Source organism: Dicentrarchus labrax, unplaced genomic scaffold, assembly GCF_905237075.1.
Source record: "Dicentrarchus labrax unplaced genomic scaffold, dlabrax2021, whole genome shotgun sequence".
NCBI classification, from domain to species: domain Eukaryota; kingdom Metazoa; phylum Chordata; class Actinopteri; family Moronidae; genus Dicentrarchus; species Dicentrarchus labrax.
The window spans coordinates 4,197,039-4,224,954 of NW_026136720.1; the positions used below are offsets into that span (position 1 = coordinate 4,197,039).

The 27,916-nt window shown below is 41.4% G+C and overlaps 1 protein-coding gene across 1 annotated transcript; it reads left to right on the forward strand.

Annotated features, from left to right (window-relative positions):
- The first annotated feature begins 44 nt into the window (after window positions 1-44).
- On the forward strand, window positions 45-27,841 carry nup93 (nucleoporin 93). The gene is made up of 22 exons (XM_051381011.1): window positions 45-194; window positions 931-1,113; window positions 1,631-1,748; window positions 12,689-12,751; window positions 14,543-14,671; window positions 15,755-15,829; window positions 17,364-17,456; window positions 17,628-17,767; window positions 17,928-18,060; window positions 18,549-18,706; window positions 18,846-19,011; window positions 19,233-19,326; window positions 23,686-23,877; window positions 23,966-24,092; window positions 24,194-24,266; window positions 24,921-24,965; window positions 25,995-26,111; window positions 26,399-26,517; window positions 26,604-26,721; window positions 26,919-27,002; window positions 27,112-27,240; window positions 27,424-27,841. Exons 2-22 carry the CDS (start codon window positions 935-937, stop codon window positions 27,532-27,534), a joined length of 2,463 nt encoding a protein of 820 aa, XP_051236971.1. The 5' UTR covers window positions 45-194; window positions 931-934; the 3' UTR covers window positions 27,535-27,841.
- Window positions 27,842-27,916: the final 75 nt, after the last annotated feature.

Consider the following 27,916-nt stretch of genomic DNA (forward strand, 5'->3'; position numbering starts at 1 on the left):
TTGACATGCGCAGTGCGTCCTCCCGTCCACATCTTTAGAAACACGCGAAGAAGCGTGACTTCCGGTGCGGGGCAAATAGCTGTCCATGCTTGTCGTACAACAGCGGGGCAAAAGCGAGTAAGGGGCAATAGCTGCAAACACACTCACCCGCAGAACACAGCCAGGTGCGCACTACCACCTGCCCCACACAACAGGTGAGTAGCTCGCCCGCCTCGAGCTGTGTTAGGAGGCTGACAGCCGACGTTAGCCTGTTAGCCTGCGTGCTAACCGTTGAGCGCCATTCATTTGTGTTAGCACGCTGCTAACGCTAAGGAGTTCAGAGCAGCAACTAATCGATATTAGTAGATTTGTTTCGCAGTTAAAGACACGTTTTAACTCAGAGAATAGACACACATTATACATTATTAAAAATAAAAGTTCTCCAGGTTTTAAAAATAATATAAAATAATACAAAAACTACTAAAATAAGCAACTATTAGATTAAATAGAGTTTAAAAATGCAGTTAAAAATAAATATGTGTGCACTATGAACCTCCATCCAGAAGGAAGAAGCTGTAAAGTAAAAATAAATATATATATGTGTGTTATCCAGTGGTTTAAGTGATATATTGTAGTTTGAACATGAGGTTGTTTACATGACTACAAATAGTCCATACTGCTTATTATTATTATTATTATTAATAAAATGTTCAGAGCGTAACGTAATATAAAGTTCAGGTTGTCTCTATACAACACTATTTACCCGTCACGGATATGAATGCTCTCAAAAGTTGTCATTTTGCCATCATAGTCATCGTTTCGTGTCAAATAAAATGTGCTGGAGCGCATGAACTTCACCAAGAAACTTTCCACAGACCTCACGTTGTACTCGACGCTTTAATCTACAACATAACTGCAGTACTAAAAACCACTCTTCCTGTCTTCGTCCAGAGGTATGGATGCAGAGGGGTTCGGGGAGCTGCTGCAGCAAGCGGAGCAGCTGGCTGCCGAGACAGAAGCGGTGTCGGAGCTGCCGCACGTTGAGAGGAACCTCCAGGAGATCCAGCAGGCGGGGGAAAGGCTTCGATCCCGCACCCTGACCCGTACCTCGCAAGATGCTGCAGACGTAAAAGCGTAAGGGATTTGTCCCCTGACACAAGATCATGCCACACAGTCTCTTGTTTCACTATGTTGCTGCTGTAAAGTGATACAGAATTCAAAACAAATCCATCTGCTAGACACTTTCTATGATTTTACTTCTCTTGCATCTTTGTTGTGCTCTTTTTATTCTGACAGTAAGAGATAGTTGGGTGTTTTAAAATTTTGTTTTTTTTATGAAATTATTTGATATGTTTTCCTGAGGTAGACATTGAAGATATCACAATAAACTGCCACACTTATTAAAGAATATATGTAAGACACGGTAAGATAAGTAACATTATTTATGTCTTATTTCGTATTAATGCATTTAAACCTGCGTAATTAGTTTGAACTTCATCTGTAACCAGTGGATAGCACTGCAATAGTAGCAAAGCCTCTTCTGCCCTCTAGTGATTGGCAAGTAAAACTACAGTTCATTGTCGGCCTTGCTCTCAGTGTAGTCCTTCCATTACGTTCATGCAATCTCACCACCTCTCTGTCTCACTCTCAGGTCAATCCTCCTCGGTTCCAGAGGTTTAGACATCTTCCACATTTCTCAGAGGTTGGAAAGTCTAAGTGCGGCCACCACCTTTGAGCCCCTGGAGCCGGTCAAAGACACAGACATACAGGTATGAGTGACCCACTAGGCCAGCTTTGCAGTCACTTACGTAGATTGTTTCACTAGAGGAAGGGGTCGCTCAAGGATTTACAGATATACATTATCACGAGACACCTCAGTAAGTGAGTATATAGATAGGCCTTGACCAATAGGCTTTGTTTTTGTGTACAGTAGAGAAAGGTTATTGTACTAATGAGCAGGTTACAGTGTAATGACTCTCTTTAGCTCTGTTTATGTTCCTGTATACTGAATTCAAGACTCACACTGAACTATACTAATGTAGGAGCCAGGGTTTGAGAGGGAAGAAGAATGAGGAGAATAAAAGACAATTTCTCGGTTCTGCTGCAAAAAGTGAAAATTAATTAATTAAAAATAAAGGATCTTTATTCCATCTTTACCTTTTTCTTCTACTTCATGCTGCTTTATTCCTCTGGTTCAGAGACGTTTGCCTGAACTCTGTTTCTCTCTCTTCATCCCTCTTTTCTACCCTGCTCAACCCTCAGTTTATATCTGTTCACTCATCTCTCTCCACCTCTTCTTTTCTCTCGGACCTGTTCAAAAAACATAGATGTGATGCTTTTTTAATACCAGGCTCACCCTTTTTCTTCCTATACATTTTCATTGTCCACCCTCCATTCTTTTACATTTACTTTTTTACTTTATTCCTCTTGGTCAGCCGGATGTATGCTAGCCCTGGTGGGTTTGACTATCTGACTGGAAGAGCACTTAACTTCTGGCAGTGTGGGGGCACACACACACACACACACACACACACACACACACACACACACACACACACACACACACACACACTCTCCCTCTCTGCCCTTGCTCTTTTCCCCTTATTGGTTTCTAAGAAGACTGTATTACAAAGTTTAATTTCAGAATAATTCCTCTGCTGTGTCAGACAAAACCACAGCTCCATTTGAACGAGCAAATTCCAGGAAGCTGATGAGAATAAAATAATAATAAAAGAATAAAAGGAAGGTGAGCTGAGAAGGTAGCATTGAATTGGCCTTCACATCAAGGCCCATAGACTCAGAATATGACTGATTATTGTTTTCTGAAAAAGAAGTAGTAATTGCACTAGTTTTTTTCTGTAAACACAATAACAACTATAGTGGAAATTTCCTGGAGAACCAAAATATAGTTTTGATTAAAACAGATGTGTATATATACTAAATGTGTAATGGGACTTTAAGCAAGCCTCCCAACATCTTCATCACATCTGCCTTTTAGTGGTCAACTGAAGCATTTGTCCTGATGGTATATTGAACCTTGGCCAAAGCCAGAAAGTTGTAAAGCTTTACTTTGTACTGGACTGAATCATACTGAAAGGGGTTTCTAATATTTTATCCACCTTATCTGCATGTATGAATGGACATAAATATTCAAAATGAGTTGCAACACCACAAACTATGTCCTCAGAAATAACAGTGAAATTGAATCAGCGTCTCTCTGGCAACAACATTTGTATTAATGATCCCAGGGCTAGTATCTTCTGCTGTATCGTGTATCTGACTAGTTGGCCACAAAAGAGATGAGTAGTCATCAAATAAGCCGACTGCTGGCACGCTGGGAATTCTCTTTTAATTAAGATCACAGAATCATATACAAACAGTTGTCTCTAATTGCAAATTGTGACTAATTGCGACTCAAACCTAACTGGGTGTTGTTAAGGAGCGAAAAAAAAACAGACTCAGGAGGCCCGTTCCAGCAAGAAATAACAGGACAACAGGGAAAGCTTGTGGTAAATTGTGTTGGAAAGTAAGACCACTCAAAGAAAACTGAGCCAAGTTCTGATCAACACCAAGACACGCCGTCTGCAGCCCACTTTTTTTACCCCCTCCTACTCCTCTCCATTTAGCGTCCTGCTGGGAGAGTTGCAGTCACTTTACGTCACCAAGTACACTGAGGAGAAAATAGGTTAATTGGTGCTGAGATATTACAAGACGGCAACAAAATACAGTTGACATACTATATGTAGGACAACAGGCAACAGCGGCAGTGAAAACAAGCAGTGCTACTGTATCCTTAGCACACATACTCTGCATGTCATATTCTTTTGTTTGGATATATCTTGCAGTATTATTTTGGACACTTGGTGGCACTCATTAGATGCACAGGGTAGAGGGAGCTCACACAAACCTGGTACATTCATATATCTTATCTCTCTATCTCAACAACTACAATAAACAACAAACCAACACAAATAACAACTGGAAGGTCTGTTGTATTGTCTGTGTAGGGGCACTCCTCCTGGGATGTGTATTAATGGCAACTGGAAAAAAAGATCGGATATTGGAAACTTGCCATTACACTCTTTGCAAGTCATTACACTGTTAGGGCATTGGTGTAGTAGTTAAATGTTACATACATATTAAAGGAAACTTAGTGTATCAGACTCATACTCCCATTTTGTAACAATTCAACAAGGATCTGTATCCCCTCTTTACCTCTTTCTAGTGCTGCTTCCCTTTTTCCCTCTCTCCTCCAGCACTCATCTACTCTTCCTCTGTCCTTGTTCGGGGAAGTTGCTGCATTTCCCTGAGCTCCATATGTGTCTCTGTCTCTCCAGTTTAACTGGACAGGAAGACCTGACATCAGTGTGTAGCAGCTCCAGGGGTATGTCTGATGAGGAAATGACAGAGGAGACTGTAGTTTCTAGGTTTATGAGAGAAGTATGTTGTATTGTTGAACCACCGAAGATCATTGGAATAATGCCAAAAACTATTTTAATGGTTGAATTTAGCTTTAAATGATGACCATGGCATGAGATTGGGGGGGGGGACAACTGGAGGTTGATAGACAGGACACAATAATAATGTAAATGTGTGTGTAAGTGTCTCGCATGAGTGAGCTGATACGTGCCTCTGCGGTTCCTGTGCTGAACACACACACACACACACACACACACTGAGGGAATTGGCGTGTGAATAATGTGTCTGCATGTATGGCTGAATGCAAATTAGTGAGGATCTTACTACAGAAGCCTATATAAACACACACAGAATCCTAGATTTAGGGCTTCATGGATGTGGGAGTGGCTAGTTATGTGCAGACCCTGTGGGCAACTTCTTCAGTTGTAAGTTAACAATAGATTTTCTTCATCCTGTTTCTGTAGTTAAAGTGTCACCTCTTCATCAGATATTCAGATTTTACAGCATAGTGGTAAAGCAATTCCATGATACTGAAACACAGTGCTTTCAGACCACATTAGACAATTAATATACCATTTTGTACCCCTATTGTTGTCACTCCTATGGCTGTATCATCTACAGTAGTGTGATTTTGTAAATATCATGAATCGTACAGAATTATGGGCGTCGACTAGTTAATATCATATGTATATTGATTTGGTTATCAGGCTTTTTTCCCCTCATCGTCCTGGTCACTATTATTTGTACAGCATGCCATTAAAGGTTTGGTATCATTTGGATTTGATTGATTCCGATTATGCTCACAGATTATTTGACACGCAGCCTAATGCCACCGACACATCTGTGTATAGAACTACTACAAGCTGTCGCTGTACCGTGTGTTCTGTGTGTTGGTAATTGTCGTGGATGAATTGCCGTGGGTCAGTATTCAGCGCTTCGGGGTTATTCGTTTTCGATGTCATAAAATAAAATACAATGGAAAACAAGAGGGAGCATGACAAATAGAAATATAGAGGAAAGAGGAGGAGGGGGGGAAATAGATAGCAATCAAATGAAAAGAATGGACAGAAAAATGAAACTGTAGAAGTGGAAGGCGGAGAGCAGTGCTGGTAGAAAAATGGCGACCGGCTGCAGTTTTTTTTCCCCCTCTGTGTCCTCTTCTCACTTTTCACTGTCTTTCTCTGCCAGGGCCCTACCTTCTTTCCTCTCTGATTTTTTTTTTTCCTCTTTTCCTCCCTCTCTCATTTACATCCTTTCTCTCCCTCCTTTTCTCTTCCTCTGCTCTCCCCAACTCCTTACACACACACATCCCTCAGCAGTGATGGCATGTGTTCAGCAGATGCAGTTGGCTAAGCCCAGAGCATCTGCTGAGATAGACGAACACTACTGACATAGCTTCACAGGGTGTGTGTGTGTGTGTCTGTATGTGTGTGTGTGTGTGGTGCACAGACTCCATGTGCTGTGTTTGCATGCCTGTATCTGTGTCAGTTGCGATCGATTGCTGGCGTACGCAGTCAGTGTCTCTCTGTGTGCTTATGAATGAATGTGTGTGTCTAGCGTAGATTAGGCTGCACGTGGGCGCGTTGCATTTTCTCTCCTGTCCCTGCTGGCCTGCACATATGAATGCGGCTGTGTCATGTGACCATGTGTGAGTATGTGCCATGTGTACAAGACCACAAGTAGAGATGTGTGTATTAACACACCTGCTTTGTGTGTGCTGTGGTAGTCAGCCTGCATATAGGGATGCCACACTCCCCCCTCCCCCCCCTTCCCACATGTGTCTCCTAAACCCTTCATTAACTAAACATGACCCTTAAGAGCATGATTAGCCTCATTTCAAGACAGGATGTCGGAAGCCATCAACCGAGGGGGAAAAAATCCATTACTATAATTGCATTGAGCTGAGGGAGGGAGGAGAGAGGGAGGGAAGAAAGGAAGGATGCATAGATGGATAAAAAAGGAAGAAAATGAGTGGGACTAAGGGAGGGAGGGAGGAGGCGGAGGGCCGTCAGAGATGCTGGGATGAAGTGAAGGAAGGAGAGAGAGAGGATGAGGGAGGGGGGAAGGGGTGTCAGCTGATGGTAGGAACTGATATTCTATATGAATCCATAGTTACTCCTCGTGGATCCCCCCTGTGTCTGAGCGCTCAGTTGGTACGGCCCTCCGACAATAAAACCACCTCAAATGAGTCTTGATGTGGCACTTCCACTCGGTACTCCGGCTCATGCACAAGAGTTACTGGCCTGCTTTTGAACGGGGAAAGGCTGCAAGCGAACCGCCATGCCGGCTCGAAAAGGGCACAGGGAACACGCCCCAGCATGGCGGCCGCTGCTGCTGCCCTGGCACAGCGACACAGAGGGACGGAGAGCCGGAGGGGCGATGCAGGTTTCCTGGGCTGTCAAAGCCCAGATACCTTCAAACGAAAAACTATTTTTTTTGACTGTTTCTTGTCTCATCCTGTCTTTTCATCTGTCAGTCTGTCTGCCAGGCAGGCAGGCAGGCGCTCAGCATGAGTGAGTATTGCCTATACACATGGATATGCGCGCACACACACACACACACACTCAATCACAGACATGGCATGTGCTTTGTCTGACACACTTTTCTGTCACCTCTCTGTCTTTTTCCATCTCTTCTCTGGTTATGCTACGTTGTCTGTGGCTCTTCGGCGCCCACGGAGATGATGATGATGATGATGGTATAAAATGATTGTTAATGATTGAAGGCAAACCTCCCTATCTCTATTTCGATATATATATATATGTACATATATATGTTGTAGTACTTTCAAATATGTATGTTCGCAACACAGGAAGTGAAGAGGTGAAAGGGTGGGGTTTCACGCACACACATACACACACACACACACACACACACACACACACACACACACACACACACACACACACACACACACACACACACACACACACACACACACTCGGGAACTGGCCGGCTCATTGTGTCATGGCAAATGAGGACAGAAAGCCTCCTGCTCTTACATTCACGATGGCTGGCACAGAGAGCGAGGCTCCCAGTCTTTATTTCCCCATTTAACTGCTCTTTGACCGTGTCCTTATGTAGCCTTTTAGATTCTTTGACACCATGTATGTCTACACGATATCTCATAGCGTGTAATAAGCATGAAGCGAGATCGAAAAGTGGGAAAAATCCGACTTGCTGATTTCCTCGAACATACTGTAAGATTGCATTCAGGCGCAGTCACAGTGTGACCATGGTGGAGAGAATGAGGGCCTGTGTGAGCCGGCACGGAGGATGAGCACATGCATGTTAACAGGCGTATTCAAAGACACACACTCTCTGCATACATTCCCGTTAAAGGATAGATTCTACGTGATTTTATAGACTATGGACATATTTGTCCCTTTGACTTACAGTAAGGATTTAATTTTTAGAGACACTGTCAGATGTCCACTGATCTATAATAAAATCTGCACACTGTAGCAGAAATTAGAGACAAAGGTTGAAACTTCGATCTGTTGTATTTTTTTTTTTTCAATTGAAGGCAGCAGAATGGCCTCACCTTCTTTATCCAGCTCAGCTTTTTATTTCTTGACGCACATCTGCTATTTCTATTGAACAGTAATTTTCTGTATTTCCTGATTCATCTATAATTGTTAAATTCGTTAAATTTTTTTTTGTGGCTGTGTTCCTGTTTCCTGTAGAAGCTTCTGGGCTGTCTGGGCAAGCAGGCTGTGGGTGTTCACAGTGGGTTGCAGATCTCAGAGGATACACAATACAGGGGTGGGGCAATGGAAACCGTACATCTTTAGATAAACCCCATTGCCCATCATGAATTGATCGTACGAAGTGATAAGCACGTATTTGTCTTCTGCTAATATGTCTTCTTTCTTTCTATGCTCTCGAATGTTTCGGCGTGGCTCTTTTAATATGACGTTTTTCTCTATTTTATGTTTACCATTTGGGAATGAATGCAAGGAGGAATTGAAGCGTCATCAGTGTGAAATGCTGGGTACAGTGTGTCTCAGACTAAATCACATGCCTCACATGCCAAGTCTTTCAGCTGTTTAGTGCTAATCAAAATTACACAGCGGTTGTGACGTTGGCAACAAGGATCTTGTGTCTTTCTGTGATTTAAAGCTTTTAGTAGAACTGGTTAGCTTCTTCAATGATTTACTTACTCCATAAAACGCCACCCTTAAGCAAGAACTATCCAAACTTCGTAACAGACTAAAAACAAAAGATGAAAAATTTTAAATCCATTTCTTTTTTTTACCTTTGTTATTTTTGATTATCATTCATATCATATCATTTTCTCCAGCGGAGGCCTGGTGGCTCACCTGGTAGCGCTGGCGCCCAACATACCAAGGCGGAGTCCTTGCTACAGCGGCCCTGTGCTGCGTTTCATCCTCCCTCCCCCTCTCTCTCTCTCTCTCTCTCTCCCCCTCTCTCTCTCACACCCTCCTTTCCTGCCCATCTTAAGCTATCCTATCAAATAAAGCTAAGAGATTTAAGTAATGCCATCCCAACGCTAACATTTTGAGGCTATTTCTCGTAAAAAAGTAAAGACCATTTGAATCTCAGACAAATGGGAATTTTGGCCTCAGCTGTTGGCTAAGCTGTCAATTTACATTTGGCACAAAAAATGTTGTATAGGCAAAGTCTTTGGCAGTACAAGTGCAGCTGGCAACAATATGACAGCAATGAAATATCTTTTGCCTCCTGTTGTACTTCAGTTAAAAAATGCTGAGGCAACAGCGTTATCCAGTGTTGCCCCAATGTGCCATCATTGCTTTGGATGCTTTTGGAAAGAACAGCTCTGCTTCCAGTTTACTGGAATAATAATCAGTCATCACCAATGACTAATGCAGTCTACTGTTCTCTTGTAGTAGATATATCCCATAAGCCTCTGCTACAACTATTCTATTCGCTTCCTTTTTTCCAGTGCAGCTCTCCAGTGAGCATTGACCTGGGCTCTCCTCTGGTTAGGGTGGTTAAATATAGACCTATTCTCAGCCTCTCCTGGGAAAAAAGTGAGATGGAGAGAGAGGGAGGGAGGGAGGGAGGGAGGGAAACTAAGGGTATGAGGAATGGACGAGAGGGAGGAACTCATCCATCCTAAATTGGTTCAAATAGACTAATAGTATTAAGTATAAAGACCAATTGTACCTTTTTAGTTTTAGCCTCCATAGTGCCAGATAATGTTACACCATGCAACACTTTCCAAAGAAATGTATTACTGTATAATTGTCCCACCACATTAAAAAACCGAATCTTTTCCCCTCCGAAATTGGGTCAGACTGAAGCTTGACTCGTCTTGTCTTTTTCTAGTGCTACTTTGTGACCTGAATGATAGCTGTTTCTTAAATTTTAAGGCACATTACTGACCCATTTAGAGCCGTCCTCCTATGATCGAGCAAGATGGAGTTCCAAGTTTTTCACCTCCTGTGTCATGGTTTCCTTTCTGTGAGGGACATCAATAAGAAAAAAGGTACAAATATTTAAGCGTATATATATATATATATATATATATGACACGAATGAAGCTCTTGCTGCTGCTCGAAATGTTAAGTAAAACCCACGGTACAATGCCGTATGAGATCAAATCAGCCACCAGTTATTTTTCTATGTAAAGGCACACACCTGCAGCAACAGAATACACCACTGTCCTATTTTCAGCAGTAGAATATCACAATTGGTTTTTAGTGTCACTTTCCAGCTGCGTCTTCTCTTGCAATATTACAAAGACACTGTTAAGCTGTAGCTGGTTTCCTCAGGTGAGGAAATTAATTTACTTTATATGTAACTAGAACTCCCCTTATTTTGGTTGTAGTTATTAATTTAATTATTAATCTGAATTTTAAATTAATAGTTTAGTGTATTTTATGAGACTGAATCAATCAATTATTAGCTTTTGTTTTCCTTCTCTAAAAATGATGCCCTGAAATAATATGAATATATTTAAAATAATTTAAAGTTATAATTCAATATCTAGATCATTTTTATAGCCTTTTGTGCTAACGCAGTTGGTGCCCCTTGCACAACGCACTGTGCTGCTGTGTGAGTCATAGTACCAGCACTATACATTATGCTTAATATTCTATTCATCAGTACTGTGTGGTTTGGACTAAACGCATCACTTACTGCAATTCAAAGGCTGTTTTGTCTTCTCAGGAACGTACCAGGGTATTTAATTACTTCATCAGTATCAGGTTCAGTTGGTGAGCCAGGTCAAGAATTAGCTTTTAGTTGCATATTGATAGCATAATATGTTATGGCAGGGTTAATTGGTCCAGACAGATCATACATTGTGTTTACACGCTTCTAAAATTGGTAGCGTTTAGTGTTCGGTGCAGTAATTATCAGTTATTCACTTGTTTTGTGGTATTCATGAAGTTATTCATCTTCACAGCGAACCTTTCGTGCTTCCAATGGGTTTTCATCTGTCAGGACAGAGAGTGAAAGAGGAGAGGGACGCAATGACAGACAGAGGTGAAGGCTGAGAGCTCGGAAAGAAAGGAAGGGGAGGGAATGAGACTGAAGTAGGCACTGCAACGAGCAGGTGGAGGGGGAGGTAGGGCCACGGGGGAGAGGAGAGAGATAGAAGTAGGAGGGAAGCCAAGAGCACCCACATCCCTGTAGAGCAGAATGAGCTCTAATCGGCTCAGAGAAATGGTGTCTCTCTCACCAGGTGCTTGTTCTTCGAGCAAAAAATGATCCTACATACTTCAGACACGAGGACAGATGGTGCCAAAAATGTCATCAATGAATTAAAATGCTCCTGTTTCACAGAGAGAACAACTTTCCACCAACTTAAGAGACTTATTATGTCAGAGGTAGAAGGCCTGTGGTTATATAAACTCTAAGAATGCAGCCTATCTCAGGGCGTTCTTGCATAATAAGGAGCGTTAGTATTTTCATTTACATCTCAGGAATGTAAATTTGCATACAACAGTTCTCAGCTGGTGCGTCGACCTCCAACAAAGCTGACCAAGAATCTGGGTTAAACTTGATAATACAAGCAAAAGCAAGCCATCGTCTTTGTGTTCAGTTGAATGACCAAAGATCTACTGTATACAAAAGCTAATGGTAACTTCACCTGTCTCTACCTGTCACTTTCTTTTCTGATCTTTTCGAATGATTGTTTGTGTGGGTTTTTGAACCAAGGGCAAAGATAATGATGCATTTTTTGCTGTTTTTGTTTGTCTTTGTTTGTCTTTGTGGCTCAGTGAACGTTTACACGGTAGTAAGGAAATTATAATTTAGAATTTTTAACTGATAAACTATTAATTTCTGCTTCCAGCTTCTACTATTGGTGGATTTACTTTATGTTTTTTGTATTGATAAGTAGAATATCTTTGGATTATGGATTGTTGGTTGGACAAAACTAAACATTTGTGTCTAAACGATTACTCGAGAAAGAATGAACCCTACTGGTGAAACTAAGTCATAAAGACATCAACTAGGTCTGGTAAATTGTAAACTACTTGGCATTACATCTCGTCTCGTCTTAATGATCAATTGAAATAATATATTAATCAGTCTGTGTGTTTAGAGAAATATTTTACATCGACTATGTATTTTTTGATACTGTAACGCTGCCAGTGGGTCACTGGCACTCTTGTGTATGGTTTAAGAGGACATTGACAAAATGCATACAGCGTAGCAACCATTTTGGTGTTTGCTTAAGATGTCTGTCCCTCATGCTCGTCCGTGTTCTCCGACTTTCTTTTCTGAAGGGTGCTGTCGTGTTTTCTCCTGCACGCTCCAGTTGTTACATAAGTACTCACTTGGTAGCTCGGATGTTGTGTACAAGACAAGTGATTTTATTATCAGTTGAGTAGGATGTGAATAATTACGTTTTTTTTTTAAATTTTTTGTAGGAAGAGCCAGAGGAAAGGGGAGGTTGTATGTATGCAGGGGCAGCCATCTTGAGCTGACACCAAAATGGAGGCTATGCTGACTGCTGTCTCATAGCAAAATGACACGGACACTTATCTGGCCTGCCTATATAAAACAGCGAGCGTACGTTTGACTAATCCTGACGGTGCATGGGACTGCACACGTCTAGGAAGGGCAGAGAAAAATAGGATGGAAAATTGAGAAGCAGCTTCTATCTCCCTGAGAGCAAATGATGGTGCGCCTGCTATATGTGTCCCCCTAGAACTCCCTGCGTACAGTTTATCTCTGCTTCATTTTGTTTTCAGTGCCCAGGCTAATGTCTCCTGCTTTCTCTCTCTGTTTCTCTCTCTGCGTTTGTCTCGTATCTCTCCCTCCGTCCGTCTGTCTGTCTTTACCTCATCCACAGGGCTTCTTGAAGAACGAGAGGGACAACGCCCTCCTGTCAGCCATCGAGGAGTCTCGCCGCAGGGTCAGTATCTGCCCAGTGTCTGATTGCTTCTCAGGCCGAATAAAGAGCCACAGATGGGTGACAGAATCTGAATCCTACAGTAGTAAAAACCAGTTCATAGGCCCCTCCAGACTCCGACAGGCCTACAAAACCCTCATCAGAGGATTATTTTAATTATTTTTCATTCTGTTTTAAAGGACAGCATGCAGTCATTAGACTCTCTTGTCACAGACAGTCGTGGTTCTTTTGTTTGCATCATATTAAGTTTTTACAAAATCAGATCTTTTCAGCACTCCGGTGTGTATGAACAATCACAATATAGGAACACTTAAAAACCAATTTTTGTAGTAATTTCTGCTTGCTGTGATCTAAAAGTCCTTCTGGTGTGAACCTTTAGGGACTGGTTTTGAAATGGCTTCCCTGATGTGCAGAGCTAATAGGCCCTGCTTTTAATTAGCTGCCGTTCCCATTATCTCTCTCTTCTCCCTGAGAGAGGAAAAAAGGACTTGTGTGCAAGGGTGGAAAACTCAAATGCACGGAAGATTAAAAAGAAAGCGGATGTTAAAGATGTTCTAGGAGACTTCTATCTGACTGCTGTACCTTCTACATCAAATTAAATGTGTGCTATTGGACTGTTTAATTAGATATTTAGTATGAGTTCACAGCAGCCACACATGAATATAATCTTATTTAAATTTAAAGCATCTTTTCTACTGCCAATTCTGGATTTGTATTTATTTATTTTGTTATTTATATTACAGATACTGATATGGATATTTGAATTTGTATTATCTTTCATAAACGCATAACTTTCATTAACAGCTGAAGCCTGACATGTAATGTGTAAGAACAAGAAATAAAAATAGTAATAAGGATTATATCCATTCCCAACCTTCACCTACCGCAGACAAAGGCCAAATCAAAGAAATAAATAAATATGTGAACAAAGAAGGAAAACTTAGAGACAGGCAGGGCTGGTTTAGAAAACCTTTGCTATAAGGAAGATGAGTAGTAGTTCTAAGTAAGGGTCCCAAACTTCATAGAAAGAGTCTCACACATGAGATGTATTCATTGGGAATAGAGTCCTTTTATAAGGTGGTGCCACAAGCTTTTTGTTGGATCCAAAAGAACAAAATGTTCTTTCTAGCGACTTTTAAAGAATTGTGAAGAGATCTTATGTTTTGAGCAAACATTTTACAGTTAACAAATAAACCAGTTTAGATCTCTCTAGTGCACAAACTTTGCATGTAATGGAGACACTTATATATAATATATTACCTCCGATTTATCTTTCTCCACTTCAGAGTCTTGATTTGATCATAGTTGATAAATTGCTGCTCTGCAACTCAGAAATGTTAAAAGTACAGTAAACTGTTAAACAGTTGACCATGGAAATGGTAGCTCTAGTTCTAGCTCTAGTCTACATTTGTATCTCCCTGCGCTGGAGACTGGAAGATTCAATTATCTCACGTTCCCATTATCTCACTTTTAGTCTCTATGGAGAGTTAAAATAAACTGTCCTGGTGGAGTAGTACAATCTTGACAGGGTCTGCTGCTAAATCCGGTGTGTGAGTGAGTGAGTGAGTGTGTGAATGTCATAGGTAAGCCCAATTTACATAATGTACATGTGTGCTTCTGTGTGCGGCCTGCATGTCCCCTAGATTGTCAGGGCTACTATAAGCTTGTGTATAAAATTATGTATGATTATAAAATTTTATAATCTAATCCCTGATGCCCCATATTTACTATTAATCTGTCTTCAGGGTTAAACCTGCTGCTGTAAATACCTGTTTTCCACTTTTTTGTTTTTAGACGTTCCTGTTGGCTGAGGAGTACCACCGCGAGTCCATGCTGGTCCAGTGGGAGCAGGTGAAGCAGAGAGTGTTGCACACGCTACTCGGAGCAGGAGAGGACGCACTGGACTTCAGTCAAGATGTGGAGGTACGGGACACGCAACACAGAGCTGGTTTAGGAGAAGGGAGAAGGGGAGTTCAAGGGGAGATGATTAAAGATATAAGACGAGAGACAAAAAACACCAAGTCTGCTCTCACATTAGATAACACCTGATGTGGAAGCTTATTTTGAGTGTGCAGAACACGTGCTGCTGGGACTACTGAGGTTAAAATTCCTTTCTAACAGTTGTTAATATGTAAATTGGCTAATTTGAGGTTGTAGAATCCGCTGCTCCATGGACCCAGCCCTGCACAGGCACTCCTCTGTTTGACAAATAAGTTTCCTAAAAGAAGATGTAGGTTCACCACTGTTGCTTTTTAATAATGAAGAGGCCACAGGTCTAATTTCAGCCTGTCTGAGTGTTTTGTAGGTTTTAGATTACAGGTTTCTCTTCAATCTGAGTTGATTCTTTCATCTTCTGATATTTTCCAACTAAAGAACACATTTTTAACTTTTTTAAATCCATCTCAATGTGTCTACAAAATTGTGGATTTATTAAATAATAGTGAATTTATTTTAGCCACAAAAGTTATTAAAAGATGAATATAACATGGTTGTTTAAACAGTGGAATTTCTTTTCCAAATAATTTACTCCTATAACCACACACAAAACATTTATGTTACATATTTAGACCTCTTGGACTGAGTGTTTCTATTTAAAAGAGTCTCAAGTCTCTCTAGCAGATTTCTTGACACTGTTTAACTCGTGGCTGTCTACCCACTCATCTAAACTAACCAGAATAACTGTTTCATCTGTGACTCGTAGATATTATTTTTATCTTCTCCCTGAGTGAAGTAAAAGACTCTCGTCTTGTGTGTCATCCTGTGGGAGCCTATCCCAGCATGCACTCGGCAACAGGCATTAAAAAACACTGTGGACGGGTTGTCCTTGTGTCGGCGCTGGAAATATTCAGTATGAAGAGGATTCATTTAAAAATGCTTAGTGATGATAATTAACAGTTTCAGTCACATAATTGGCGTGCCTCTTTCTAGCTTAATTTAACTTCCTTTTAGAAATTCTCCTTTCTTGTGTGCAGTGTGTTTTTTAAGCCCTTCTGTTGTTTGTTGCAGCCCAGCTTTGTGAGTGAAGTGACCGCTCCAGGAAGAAGTGCGTTGGACAGCGTGGAGGTGGCCTATGGACGGCAGGTGAGTCACTGTTAGTCTGTCTAGATAATGGCACACAGTTAAAGGACCAGCGTGTAGGATTTAGTGACATATAGCGGTGTAGTTGCTTCACCCTCCCCTTCCAAGCATGAAGGAGAAACTATGCCCCTGTCTGCACTCAGTGTTTGGTTTGTTCCCTTCTGGGCTACTGTAGAAACATGGTGCTCAACATGGCGGACTCCAAGGAAGGTCACCCATGGTGTCTGTAGATAAAAACGGCTCATTCTAAGGGAACAAAAACATAATGATTCCTATGTTCCTATGTTCTTTAAATATAGCACTTCGTCTGCCAAAGTGTGTTTTTTATGCTACAACCCAAGGTTATAGTTCACTTAAACTAAATTTAAAAAAACTAAAACTATGTGTGAAAAAACATTTTAGTTAACTGAAATTAAAATAAAAACAATTGTCAATTTGGTAAAATTTGGTCAAACAACAACAAGCATGAGACTGTGAATTAATTGCCTTCACAAAGTGTTGTTTTTGTATTGTAATAACTATTCTGAGCGTCTTAAATGTGTGTCCCTAACAAATAGCCCTCCCATATTATTAATCTTTAAAAAAACTAAAGCTTTTAACTTTTTTTAACAAGTAAAATCTGATAATGATTTATTAATTTTTTTCACATGAAAACAATAAAACAAATATCTTTGTTGTTTTACACTTTTCCTTGCTGACTAATGGAGAAACTACAGTATGTAACTGTTTCTAAAGTACAACAAACATCTGTAGTGCATGTTCTTGTTACTTATTGGCAGAAATATAATACTATTATTATCCCCTGATTTACCAGTGAGGCTCTGTTACAAACATCAGTAGTTTTTTTTTTATTATTTAGTTAAAAATAATCTGTTAATGTGGTTATTACAGTAAAAGGACACTCAGATGTTTCATACCAACATTATTGTTAAACCTAAAGCAAACCCAGCTCTGTTTGTGATGCCCTCTGTCTGATCATTCAGTTAAAATGGGGTCACAGCCAGACAGGAAATGGCAGATCAAACATATTGATTGATTGGGCAGTAGAGAGGGACTCTGGGTAATTCTCTCTCTCTCTCTCTTGCATCTCTACCATCCCTCCTCCCTCATCATCCTGTCTGACCTTCTCTCTCTCTCTCTGTCTCTCTGTGTCACTCTCTGTCTCTCTCTGTGTATGTGTCTCTGAAAAGCTACATGACGCAGTACTTTGAATGTGGCTTCTCCTCCGACCATGTGTCGACACATTGCATGCGGCGTCATTTGTCTAGTTTTTGTCATCCTCTTTGATGACCTTTTAAACATTTTGATTCTTTTTTTCTTGTTTTTCATTGTGAACCACTTCACTCGGTGGTCATAGTGTTTGCTGTTACTTTTTTAAAGCTGAGGATGGAGGCGGATTTAGATTTCTTTTTTAAACATTAACTTACGTATGTAGGAATTAAACCTGAAAATTCAGCATTTGGCAATTTGGGTGGTTTATTAACTCTAACCTTTTGTCTTTCTCTCCCTTTATCACCACCTCCTCCTCCTCCTTCAGATTTACATTTTCAATGAGAAGATCGTGAATGGTCACATTCAGCCTAATCTGGGAGACTTATGTGCTTCTGTAGCAGAAAGCCTGGACGACAAGGTAAGAACACTGTTCTTTCACATCTGCTGTAATCAACTATTGTTGCCAGATTTACTTATTTTGTCCCGTGCAAAAATATTAATTAGTTTTACATCAACAACTGACATGCATTCTCTTTGCTCTATGCATGTGTTTATGTAACTGTGATATCACCCTCTCTCTTCCCTCCAGAATGTATCCGACATGTGGCTGATGGTGAAGCAGATGACGGATGTTTTGCTGGTTCCAGCCAAAGACACTCTCAAAAGTCGTACCTCTGTTGAAATGCAGATGGCCTTTGTGCGCCAGGCACTCAGCTTCCTCGAGAACAGGTGACTGTGCTTGTTTTTTAAACTAGTGCTCAGTGGTTATTCTTGTTTTTTAAGGGGTTTAAGCTTTTAGTGGCTTTGAGTTAGGACTAGATTCATACCATACAAACTGTATCATGATGATGAACTGAATGTTTATCTCTGTGCGTCTCCTCTCTCCCAGCTATAAAAACTACACCATGGTGACAGTGTTTGGGAACCTCCATCAGGCCCAGCTAGGAGGAGTGCCAGGAACGTACCAACTAGTCCGCAGCTTCCTCAACATTAAACTACCAGGGCCCCTGCCTGGCATGCAGGTAACACACACAAAGACACAGTTTTTAAATGCTTATTTTAATCTGCCAGTTATATTCAAAGTATACAGAATGCCTTTTTTTTTTTTTTTTTTTTTTTTTTGGTAAACCTGCCAATCGTAAACCACCAAATGTTAGATTGTGAACATGCCCGCTGTGGAAATATCAGTATTGTAATCGATATTCACATCCTAGATTACTGATATCTGCAGAAGTGCAAGGAAAAAACGCTACGATTTCTTCTTTTCTTATGCCAAAAACACTGCTCTGGGCTTGTTTATAGGCTGATCATTGTGTATTTAACAGGCACATGCACACTGACAGTGTCACATCACTCAGAAATCAGCAGTAGACTGTTTAGCTCAGTTTACCCGAGTGGCTCGTGTGGTTTACCAAAGCATAGTTGCTCGCTTGTTCTTGCTGAATCCCTGTGGAGGCCAGTTATTGGACAAATTGTGTAACCGACATGATTGTGTGTGTGCGCGCAACAGGATGGTGAGATAGAGGGCCACCCGGTGTGGGCTGTGATATACTACTGTCTGCGTTGTGGAGATCTGAATGCAGCAATGCAGGTTGTGAACAGAGTGCAACATCAGCTCGGAGACTTCAAGACCTGGTTTCAGGAGTACATGAACAGCCCTGACAGACGGTGAGAACACCTCAGTGCCTTATCTTCATCCATTTCCATGTGTTGATATGCCCACACACGTCAAGTGAAGTTAAACTGTACTATAATGTCACTCCCTTCTCCTTTGATTGATTTTTGCCTCTTGATCCCCACGCTGCAGACTTTCCCCGACTTCAGAGAACAAGCTTCGCCTCCACTACCGCAGAGTGCTGAGGAACAGCGCTGACCCCTACAAGAGAGCTGTGTACTGCCTGATCGGGAAGTGCGACATCAGCGATAACCACGGAGAGGTGGCAGACAAGACTGAAGACTACCTCTGGTTGAAGGTACAGTATACTTCATTTGCTGCCTTTCTTTTTGATTTAGTTCATCATATCTTACCCCAGTCATTGATCATCTTTAAAAGCTTAGTTGGTTTCAAACTTGTTTTGTAATCCTTGGATTTGTGTGGATCGTGTACAGTTTTATACACGTCCTCCTCTAAACCAAATTGTTGTATTTCTTTCCATTATTTTTACACCGTGTGTACCTTGTTTTGTCCCTGCAGTTGAACCAGGTGTGTTTCGATGATGATGGCAGCAGCTCTCCTCAGGACAGACTGACCCTGCCACAGCTACAGAAACAGCTGCTGGAGGACTACGGTATGAAACTGGATTTCTCTGTCTGCTCTAAAAATGACCACAAACACCCACCTACCTCTCTTTCAGTTATCTTTTCCTCCGTCGTGCTTGAGAAGCAGTGTGTGCAGACTTGCACTGTGGAACAGACTTTCCTTGGGTAACATTTGGCTCATTGCCTCATAAGCTGTTGATTGTAATAAGACTACAGCCGCATCTGTACATTGTTTAGAAATTGATTTTATTCCCCTCTGGCTTAAAAGAGGCACACACGTTTAGTGCGGAGCAGTTAAAGCTGTGGTAGGCGGAAGGCAGTCTCTATCCCAGGTTGTCAAACACTGAAGCATAAACCGTCTTTCTTTCTTACTACACAAAAAAATTATAAAGCAGATGACATCAGTTAACCAAAACTCTATATATCCTTTTCATTTTTTCTCAAGAATTCACTGATCAGCCTTATCTCTATGCAATATATTCTCTGATACGATTTCGTCCCCTCAACTCAGGATATCTGCCAGTACAGGGTACCAATCTGAAACCAGGGCTCTCTTTATCTCAACTTTAAAATCTGCACACCTCACCATGTGCAATCATTGTTGTGTTAGGAAACATGAGGCCAGTGATTGATGTGGCACTAGTTGGCGTCCCTCCACTGACTGAAGGAATGCAGCTGAAACACTGAATTTATATTGGCAGCGACAGAAAAACTGCATTTAATGTGGATCAGCCACATCAAGGCTCATAACCTGATTCACTTAACTAGGTCAGCATTGTTGCTAATGCTGGTGGATTGTCTTGGTACATCCCTTCTGCATCCTGTTCTCATTTTCGTCTTTACTTAAATTTTTATCTCCGCTTTAGACACTCCGAACTGTACACTCATTAACTCTTTCCTTGTCTGTTCACCTGTGCTATCAATATGTATACAAAACTATTGTTCATACAATGTCACTAGTAGTTTGTAACATTAGACCTTATCTTAAAGGAGGCTGCAGATAAAAGAGGTGTATATGCATGCACAAAAACACACATAGTTTGCAGATATAGAGAATCCACCTTTAACAAACAAACAGAAGGTCAAATAGCAAAATGAGCTAAGCGGCAGGATATGGAACTCATTTTCCAGGTTTTAAATCCTAATTTCTTTCAAGCAAACGGCTATGAATATTTCAGCGTATCATGTTTTTTCCTTCTGGTGAACCGCTCCAAACACTACAGCACCCATGAGCCTCAGCAACTGTTGCTATGGACAACAAGCCAGCCAGTACTGTGGCAGGAACAAAAGTTCATGAGTTTGTGGAAAATTGAGGCCAGAATCAGTTTGTGAATTGATTTTTAAACTGCCAAATGTAGAAATAGCAGCGCAGTTTCTCATCTTTTGTACTTATGATTCAGCCAGGAGGGTTTTCTTTGCTTGGAAGTGCTACAACAGCCAATCACCTGCTGCCTGTGCGGGAAAAAGAAATAACACGTCTCACATCGTCTCTCTGCATGGCTTATCGAACGTCTGCAGTAAAGTCAAAAGAAAACAGCTGCAGCCTAAACTCTGGGAACGGAGAGTGGATAAAAAACATTTTAGAGTTACGCACGCTTGAAACAAACTAGGTCGCCCAGTGTGGTGTCCGGCCACGCCTCCTCCTGTGCCTGCATCACACACTGCCTCCCTGATCTGTTCAGTGTCCTTTCTCAGCGCATTGAATATTACCAAAGGGGCACACTTTATTTCTGATGTTGCACATGGAGCTGTGCACGAAAGGTCACAGAAGTCGTTTTGGGAAGAGCTGAGAAAAAGGCGTGCTTGCGTATCTTGCTTAAGTTCTTATATAGATAACAGCCCCCTCGCCACATTAGAGGAAAGACCTGTGAAGATCTATTAGAACGACTTTGATTTTACACCCAAGCTCCATTTCAAAATAAAACAACCCTCTTAAACAACCGCATGCCCCCTGATAGACAAAAAAGGGGAGCATAAGGAGCGTGAGGGCGTTAGGCCTTCACTCCCACAGATTGAGAAAAGCACAGTTTTCTTCCCCTGGGTGTTGCCTTCTCCACAGGGCCCGATCCTGCTCCCTTCAGATAAGACTGCACTCTGTTTTTTCCTCTCTCGGTAGCCCTCACCCTCTCCCATTTCCCCTCTCCCACTCTCTCTGCTCGGTGGGAAGTACAGCCTGAAGCCTCATTCTGTTTTCTCCGTGCTGCTCGGCTCCCTGGGTTGGCTGGCACAGCGTTCCTTGTTGTCCTCCATCTTGCTTCACAGCGGGACCTAAAGCCCAAAGCCTCTCTTCATTTCTCTCACATACTGCCTGCGCTCGGCAGCCCTCGTCTGTTTCTTTCTTTCTGTCCTCCATTCCCTGCATCCCTGTTATCCTTTATCCCACTTTCTCCTTACACCTGCACTGCTGTTTTCCCTCTTCCCTCCCACTGATTCTTCCTCTTTCACATGTTCTCTCCTTGCTTGTGCATTTGTTCTTTCTCATTTCTTGTTTGCACACTCCGCTGCAGCCCCCTCCCCCTCACACCCACACTCTTATCTTTCGTCCTTCGTCCTTTTTTCTTCTCTTCATCGCTCCCTCTCCCTCTCTCTTCATCTCTCGTGCGCTTTCGCTTTTTGAACTAAAGTGCTGTAAGTCTGAGATAAGGCTATAAAATGGCTGACATGGTCCACCCTGTTCTACTCCTCAAACTTCAAGCCAGCCAGAAGGATTAAGGATTATAATTAAAAAGTAAACTTGATGACTAAGTACCTGCGCTTGACAAAATGTTTTGCAAAAATTCTCACATGTTAGTTGCCATAGCAACTTCCAAACGTGGACATCGCTCACGTAGACCCGGAGTTAAACGGGTTGTTGTTTAATACATTCAAATAAATCCAATAATGGCATTTGAAGAGTTTCTATAGTAACTGACAGATAGCCACAGACACTAAAGCACCCACACAGGTGGTTTTAGTTATTTTCCTCAATTAGAATTGTGTTCAGACTGTGCTTGATTTACATTCCCCCCTCTCTATCCTTTCAACTTCATTTTGTGACTTTTTATGTTGAGACAAATTACACATTCTCATTAGTACACTGAAAACACCTTTTTAAAACTAGTTTTATCACAATACAGCATCCTGTCAAATACGTCAATAATACCACAGTCAATAAAATAACCTGCTGAAGTGTTTTTACTTTACGAGAGTCTGCAGAGTTTGGCTCTATCAGTTTAGTGTCTTGGCTCTGACAGTGTAAGAATTGAATATTCCCCTGCTGCCACGAGATCTTGTTGATCTATTTAGAAGGAGCTGGTGCAGTTCAGTGTTTTTGCTGAGCGGCTTTATGTTGTTGCCATGTTGTTCTTTGCTTGTTTGTCTCCATAGAGATGTATTTGTACCGAAATAAAACCTGAGTTGCCACCTTCTTCTCAGCTTAATCCTACAAACACTGAAATCTATAGACCTATCTGAGTTTCATGTCTCACATTGGAGCTCGACCATAGTTACAAAGTAAAATGGATGCACAGATTTCACGACAAAATTCGCATTTATACCAAGTACGCATATGAATAATTAAAAATACCATTTCAGACTTTATAAACACTTCCTGACTGTAACAAATTAAATGTTGCTAATATCTCCAAATTGCTGACATTGCTTCAACTCGCTCAACTAAGGAGAGGTCACGTAACATCACACTGACCTATAGTGGTATCGGAGTAGTTTAATGATCACAGTTACAAATACATGAGTGTGAGTTATTTGTGCATCCCTAAATATTGGCGTTTTAGGCATTATGACAACTTGTGAGTTAAATTCAGTAATTAGAGAACTGCAAAGGGTTTTTATTATTCGTTCTGTGTTTTACCTGTGATTCATCAAACTCTTTGCTTTGTCTTTTTTTCCAAAACGGGAGGGCTGTGCTATTGTTAGTTTGTTTCTAACAGTTACATTTTAAACTGTAGGTTTTTAATTATTCAAAAGAACAAAAAGAAGTGTTTGCACGGATGAGCAAGATAAGACTTTAGAGTCTCTCAAAAGTGAAAACGTGTGAGAACACAGCTGACATTAAAGGTGTAACCTCTTTCCTCCTGAATTACATGCAGGTTTCAGTAATACAGAAAAGCAGTGATAACCCCAACTCACCTAACCCTCTATCGCCTATAGATATGTGGATGTTTAGTCACTTTACCTGTCAGGAATCTTATGGCTTAGTTGTTACATTTTTATTAATATTTATTATTTATCTGTTTTGCTTATCTCTCTGTTATTGTGTCGGTATGTAAAACTGTGATAAAAATGATTTTTACTGAGAATAAAAATAAAGTTCTGTTTAAATAATCTCTTCTAATCTTTTCTAAACCAACTCTCTCTCGTCTTCTTTTTTTTTTTTTTGTCCCCAACAGGCGAGTCCCATTTCTCTGCTAGCCAGCAGCCCTTCCTGTATTTCCAGGTGTTGTTCCTGACAGCTCAGTTTGAGGCGGCGGTGGCCTTTTTGTTTCGTGTTGAGAGACTTCGGAGTCATGCTGTGCACGTGGCGTTGGTCCTGTACGAGCTGCGGCTGTTGTTGAAGTCGTCTGGCCAAAGCGCTCAGCTGTGTGAGTGTAATCACGCTTTTATTTTGAAGGGTGGACACTTGCACTCGAGGAACAAGTTTAACAAGATGTGTTGACCTGTTCTCTGCAGTGAGCCAGGAGCCCGGTGACCCTCCCATGGTGCGCCGCCTCAACTTTATCCGTCTGCTCATGCTGTACACTCGCAAGTTTGAGTCCACGGACCCACGGGAAGCCCTGCAGTACTTCTACTTCTTACGGTAGGAAGTACATTCACACGGAGAATCAGATTGCTTATATCTAGTGATGTTTACCATAATGGCCTCTGTTTCTAATTCCTACTGTATGTGTTGTTCTGCAGCAACGAAAAAGACAGCCAGGGAGAAAACATGTTCATGCGTTGTGTCAGTGAACTTGTTATTGAGAGTCGAGAGGTGAGTGACCCACATTTACATACAAGACCGTATGAATGTGTTTACAGTTTGTGCAGTGCCATCTGTTGTCGCCTTTTACAAATATATGCAGTTATAACCATCCTGTTCCCTTCTTTTATAATGAAGAAAAGGGGCTGTATTATTATATTATATTTATATTTTTAACTGGACATAGATCAGCTCTTACCGGGAGTAGCCACTTCACACACCTGCTGAATTTACTGACAATCTGTACACTGTTTTCTCACCAGTGATGGAAATTCTGGCTCTTTTTTAGTGAGCCAGATCATTTGGCTCAGCTCAGCAGTCGGCTCAAGAGTTGACTCTTTGAGTAACACATCTGGCTTTTATTATTTAGGAAAATATAGCCAAAAGCCAAATTTAGTGATGTTTTGACCAATGATTAAATGTTTCAATGTACTAAACATTATAATTTCCAGAATACAATCATTTGATATTATGCTTGATACAAAAACCTTGAATAATATTAAAACCTCATATGTATATTGAACATTTTATTAAAATTGAAGCGTGTTTTTATAAGTGGACAAACTTCAGGTGGTAGTCTTTGCATTATAGCTGTATAATACATGTTTCCTCTGGTATTACAGTGTAAACTTTGAGTGTTATTTTTGACTTTTGTCTCTTTTACAGTTTGACATGCTGTTGGGGAGATTAGAGAAGGACGGCAGTAGGAAGGTAGGAAGATGTCTTTTTCCCTCTCACCTGCTCTTTTGCCATCTTTCTTCTGTCACTCTTTTGCTCTCTGCGGGGGGTTTTCAGTCAGTCAGAGGGGGCATAAATCTTTTCTTCAGCACGTCTCCTGCATGTTTTGACACTCTATTCTACTGTCATGGATCAAAAAGCACTTCACAATGCTTCATTGTAGCCTCTGCTTCCAAAGTTTCTTGACATTTCTCACCGTGCCTGCAGCACTCTGCAGAGTGTGATGTTTGAGGGTTTTTTTTTTATTCCCCTCGACTTCACATCGCTGCATATTTCATCCCACCCGCATGACGCACACTGTGTTAGCTGTGTTGTTAGAGACTTGTGAATCTGTTACCTATATACTGTCTGAATTAGGGGTTGCTATTGATATTGTGGGGATTATATTTTACATTATATGATTGGAAGATTGCTGTGTATAAAACTACAGATGGCAGTTTTCTGGATTTGAAGATTATGAAGGCAGCTTTTTGTCTTGTGTATTTATATTATTTCATATAAGGAATATAATGTACATGAGACCTTTTTATATGCTTATGCTTAAAACCAATATGCTGGCCATGTAGCTCAGACTTAAAACAAATGATCTGTCCAGTATAATATGGTTAATATTGATAATACAAGTCTGTGTGCTGTGATGGGACAGTAAGAATTAGAGTTTTTATTAGAGCATAAAGCGTAATTGAAAGATCACCTGGAAGAAATCAATGAACTCTTTTTAATTAGGGCCATTCTGGTGCAGCTACTGTCAGATAAAACGTAGCAGTGGTACTTTTTTTTTTCCCCGGTTGTTGAGGTTTGCTTTTGTTGGTGGTAAGAAGCTACAGCATGTGGCCTGAAGGGTTAGACAACCTGTCACTGGTAGCAAACCAAGAGTGTGCATTATTACTGCTTTGTAATGGTGGCATCTCCAACCGAAGTCAAACCGGGACACAGTTACCCTCTTCTCTCCCATCAGAACGGCAGTATTCTCACTCTCCTCTGCTCTCCTCTTCCCTCTAGCCTGGAGTCATAGATAAGTTCGCCGGGGACACCAGAGCGATCATCAATAAGGTGGCCGTGGAGGCTGAGAACAAAGGCTTGTTTGAGGAGGCGGTCAAACTGTACGAGCTGGCCAAGGTGAGCAGACCTTTTCTCTTTTAATCTCTGCATTTTAAACTATCAGGAGGGAGAGCGGGTCGCCCTTTAATCTGAAAGTTAGCGTTTCGATCCCCGGCTCCTTCCTCTGCACGTCGAAGTGTCCTTGAGCAAGATACTGAAACCCAAATTGCTCCTGAGTGAGAGCTTTGAGTGGTCTGAAGACTAAGTGCTTTCGATTTACCAAACTATATTTCATTTTGGTATTTCTGAAAAGAGGCTGTCCTTCGCAGCTGTTGGTTTTGACTCATCTCTTTGTCTCTGTGTAGAACCCAGACAAGGTGTTGGAGTTGATGAATAGGCTGTTGAGTCCAGTCATTGCCCAGGTCAGCGCTCCTCAGTCCAACAAGGAGAGGCTAAAAAACACTGCAGTGGCTATTGCTGAGAGGTAAGGACACACACCACGCACTGGTTTTAATGATCAAGAGCATCACTTAAATGCCTGAAACTGATCATTTCCTTTCTTCGCTGCAGGTATCGTTCTCAGGGAGTAGCAGGAGAGAAGTCCGTCGACAGTACTTTCTACCTGCTGTTAGACCTGACCACGTTCTTTGATGAGTACCACGCAGGTCACGTCGACAGAGCCTACGATGTGAGTCCAGCTCTGATAATACATTGTGTCAGAGTGACTTGAATGTCACTGACTCGCCAAGAGTAGATCCATAGAAAGACACCGTAATGCAACCTGTAAACCAACAGTTCCAGTAAAGTTGTATGTGTAACAGACTGTTGTTTTGAATATGTGAAGCTCCTCTCTTAATGTCGTCCCTCTCTCGGTTTCTCTATCAGGTGATGGAGCGTTTAAAGCTGCTTCCTCTCAGTCAGGACAGCGTGGAGGAGAGAGTGGCAGCGTTCAGGAACTTCAGTGACGAGGTGAGGTCAAGATCTGAACACTCAAAGGGGGAACATTCTCACAATACATCGCGTAACTCCTTTACTCTTTCTAAAAGCGTATATTCAGTAAATCTGCTGTCCCCCCCAGGTGAGACACAACCTGTCCGAAGTGCTGTTGGCCACCATGAACATCCTGTTCACGCAGCACAAACGCCTGAAGGGGGCGCCTGCGGGCACGCCAGGACGACCACAGAGGACCATGGAAGACAGAGACATGGTGAGAAGGACAGACTGTAACAGCTGAAAGAGATAAATAGTAAATTAGAGCTTAGCAAAGTGTCGAATCTGGTGACCACGTTTAATACTATAGTAATATAATAATTGGGCACGGTAGAGGAGAAGATGTCGCTGCTGTCGCACGCCGACCTTACTCACCAGCTGCTTCTTCTTCTCTGAACAGCAACTGCGCAGCCAGGCCAGAGCCCTCATCACGTTTGCTGGTATGATTCCCTACAACATGGCCGGAGACACCAACGCACGACTGGTGCAGATGGAATTACTGATGAACTGAGACACCGTCCACACACACACACACACACACACACACACACACACACACACACACACACACACACACACACACACACACACACACACACAGAGAGAGTTTCCTGACAACCAGACACCTTTTGGCCTTTGTCATATTCACACACACTCATTCATTTACCATTTATTTTGTTGTGTATAGAATACTGCATCCATCATTGTGTTAACAGATACATCCTCACATCGTCCATCTGAGTTCTCCTTAATAGTCAGTCTGTTCTTCGTCTGTTTTGTTGTATCTTTTGTGATTTGGAATAAAAAAAATAAGTTTACTTTTTTCAGTTGTTTTATTTTAAGTCACTTAAATGTCCAATATCATTTAATTTTTTTTTCTCATTTAGCCTCAA

What these genes read in the sequence shown, in the direction of transcription:
- nup93 (XM_051381011.1), top strand. Translation starts at nt 935, where the DNA reads ATGGATGCAGAGGGGTTCGGGGAGCTGCTGCAGCAAGCGGAGCAGCTG. An exon ending in TGGCCAAAGCGCTCAGCTGT is followed by an intron (nt 23,878 to 23,965) that starts GTGAGTGTAATC and finishes TGTTCTCTGCAG; the next exon opens with TGAGCCAGGAGCCCGGTGAC. An exon ending in TTGTTATTGAGAGTCGAGAG is followed by an intron (nt 24,267 to 24,920) that starts GTGAGTGACCCA and finishes TCTCTTTTACAG; the next exon opens with TTTGACATGCTGTTGGGGAG.